The sequence below is a fragment of the Oryzias melastigma genome, linkage group LG10 (genome assembly GCF_002922805.2).
Source record: "Oryzias melastigma strain HK-1 linkage group LG10, ASM292280v2, whole genome shotgun sequence".
NCBI classification, from domain to species: domain Eukaryota; kingdom Metazoa; phylum Chordata; class Actinopteri; order Beloniformes; family Adrianichthyidae; genus Oryzias; species Oryzias melastigma.
This window is the reverse complement of record NC_050521.1, coordinates 26428774-26432033: the sequence shown is the minus strand read 5'-3', so window position 1 is coordinate 26432033 and position 3260 is coordinate 26428774. Positions and strand designations below refer to the sequence as shown.

The window sequence follows — 3260 nt, the reverse complement described above, 5'->3', positions numbered from 1 at the left end:
GGTCATTTTGGTGTGTCTGGTAAATCGTGTCTCGTTGTTTTGATACCAGTCCAACATGGCGTCGCTCTTCTTCACGTATCTTGGACAGTAGTAAAAATCCTGCATGTCATCTCTTAACCTCTCTGTAGTTAACGGTATCATGATTTGGTAAAATATTATATTCATAAGAAAAAATGTTCAGAAAAAATTCCCATTTTAAAAAAAGAGAAAAAAAGTGTAATTTTAAATTAACAAAAATAATTAGACTATTAAAAATACTGAATTTTGTTCTGACATTATGTTTAAATGAAAAAAGTTTGTCCTCCTCCTTTGTTTGGGGGAGGAGTCAGTGGGCGGAGCCGCCTCGTGACGCGCCTCTGTTGACAGTTGTAAGCCTCGCGCCCCTCCCGCGCGCTCACACCGCCAGTGCTGCTTCTGTCATCCACAGACCGCTGCGGAGCGGAGCCGAGTCAGCCCCGCACGCTCAACGCACGTTGATTTCACGCCTGACCGACCAGTCTAACCCGCGCGGAGAACCGAAACGAGCGCGCGCCAGACGTAGACGGTTCGTTCTGAGCAGAAATGGCGCTCAGCAGGACTGATGAGGATTACATGGCGGGACTGGACCGACAACAGATCCAACAGCTGGAGAACAACTTCATGAAGTTCACCAAGAACCCGGACGAGCTGCAGCTCATCCTGATCGCGGGAGAGTGTGGAACGACGGTGGAGGAGGCCAAGGTCAGGTTCTCATTCACCTCATTTAATAATAATATTATTACTTATTTATTGCAATTTATGTAATAATTATAGAGGTTTTCACATATTTATTCTGTTTTATTTATTGAAAATACAAGTTTTGTACTTTTAAGTTCCTAATATTAACTCAAAAATGATACTAAACTTTAAATAAATGCTATAAATGCTGTAAAAATAATAATAAAACACAAATACAGCATATAGTTTTTATTATACAACTAAAAAAGTGCAGTTTGTGTTACATAAGTGAGTGGGTTCTATAGTCACCTCTGTTTGCTTCACACTCCAGAAACAAACAAAGTTTGGACTTAATATAATATTTTTTATTTGCATTGTGTTAAAATTGCTTTTTTGGATTTAAGCATCAATTTTTCCTCCAAAATTTTTAAATGTTTAATTGTGATATACTGTTTGATCTTAAACAAATAAAAAATAAAAAAAGTCCCATCAGGAGCATTTTGAGTGAATAAAGTTTACTTCTCTGCAAGTAAAGAAGTTATTCGCTGTATAATAAGACAGGATTACAAATGATGTCACCTTCCTGTGAAGAATTCAGTGGACGACCTCATGTTCTGTTTCACACTCTGATGAAACACGAAGGTGGAGCCGCTCATCATCTCTGAGGCATCTGCAGCTTGTTTACCAACAGTCACATTTTTCTGCTGGCGCTCACTAACACCTCCTCGCAGGGCGGCGTGGACGTCCACAGAGGCGTCAGTCACACCCTCAGTCACACATTCCTCCGGGTTTTCTGACGTTGTTTTCAACTCGTGTTTGTTTGACATCACTGAGCGTTCCCGCCCTCAACGAAACGGCTATTTTAGGCTCATTTCCACGTATTGTAATTCAAAAATAGCACATTTAGTTTAACCTCATTTAGTCAAATCGACCAAAATTGTTAAAATCCCACTAAAATCATCTTTTGATCTCTCTTCAAAGCATTCTCACAGATCTTTTAGTTATGATTAGGACTGATACAAACGATTATTTCAGTCGACTAATCAACAATTATTTTTACAGATCAACTAATCACCGGAAAAAATTTTACCAATTAGCCAACTAATCACCTTTGTTTTGTTTCGTTTTGTTTTGTTTTTTTTGCAGATTAGTCGACTAATTACCAAATATTACTGATTAGTTGACTAATCGCAGATTTTTTTCGGCAATTAGTCAACTAATCACCCATTATTTTTACCGATTAGTCGACTAATCGCAGATTATTTTTAAGATTAGTCGGCAATTATTTTTACAGATTAGTCAACTAATCACCTATTATTATTACTGATTAGTTGATTAATCACAGATTTTTTAGGGGCAATTAGTCAACTAATCACCGATTATTTTTACAGATTAGTCGACTAATCACTTATTATTATTACTGATTAGTTGATTAATAACAGATTTTTTTTTTGCCAATTAGTCAAGTTATCGCCGATTATTTTTACAAATTAGTCGATTTATCGCAGATTATTTTTACCGATTAGTCTGCAATTATTTTTACAGATTATTCGAGTAATCACCTATTATTATTACTGATTAGTTGATTAATCACAGATTTTTTTTTGCCAATTAGTCAACTAATCATCAATTATTTTTACAGATTAGTCGACTAGTCGGTTTGTTCGTTAACTGGATGTAAAACACACATCTTAACCCTCATTAGCTTTAAACTTGAAGTGTTTACGCTATATGCTCACTAACAATAGAAACACATAAGACTATAGTTTATTAAACCTTTATTTATGCATGCTGCCTCTTTCCTTCATTTGTTTCTGGCATTAAAGCAAGACTTGAATCGTAGTTTTGAGATAAAAAAAAAAAGACTAATCGACTTTTAAGTTAGTCTCTTAGTGACCAATCAATTATAATGTTGCCATTTTAGCCAAAATCTGAAAACGTGTCACTTTCTAACATCACTAGTACAACAGAAAGGATGAGCAATATCAGAGCCATCCAGATTCCAGCTCAGACCAGGAAAACAAAGACGTTCATGGATCTGTTTGTCTGCATCAGAATGGAGCAGAGCATGGAGCTTAAGGACGTTTTTTCAAAGTCACAAATACAAACTTTTTCAACTTTTTCTGATTAACATTGAGCTGAATAAAGAAATACTCAAAAATGTGATTTTGAGTTTATAAATAACCTCAATCATCAGAAAAATACCACAGGATCATGTTAAAAACACATTTTTCACCGGTAAATGCTTTATTTTGAGAAAACGTCCCTTTACTCCAGAGGAATTTCCATCTCCGGGTTCTCCCAAATACTCCCACCTCCCGTCTATCTCAGGAATTCCTCCTCTCAGCATCTGTCCCATCAGCAGCCAGATGTGAAGCTTCAGAGCTCCAACGACCTCAGGCTGCTGCTGTCCTCCCACAGAGGAGGGATTAGAAACCCACTCCCAACCAAACCTACCGATCCGTAATTCCTGCCTCCTTTTAGATGTTCGGTTTTTAGGGGTGTGGTTGTTGATCTGTGCAAACGTGAAACCTACATTTGCATAAAACCTGATGTCGTTGGAG

At 37.1% G+C, this 3260-nt stretch overlaps 1 protein-coding gene across 1 annotated transcript in view; it reads left to right on the top strand.

Moving 5' to 3' along the window:
• Positions 1-244: 244 nt before the first annotated feature.
• hopx (HOP homeobox) overlaps positions 245-3260 on the top strand; it is an 8220-nt gene continuing 5204 nt past the window's right edge. The window contains exon 1 of the mRNA XM_024260423.2: positions 245-720. Coding sequence (XP_024116191.1) covers positions 562-720 — 159 coding nt within the window. The 5' untranslated portion in view covers positions 245-561. The remainder of the gene's footprint in view (positions 721-3260) is intronic.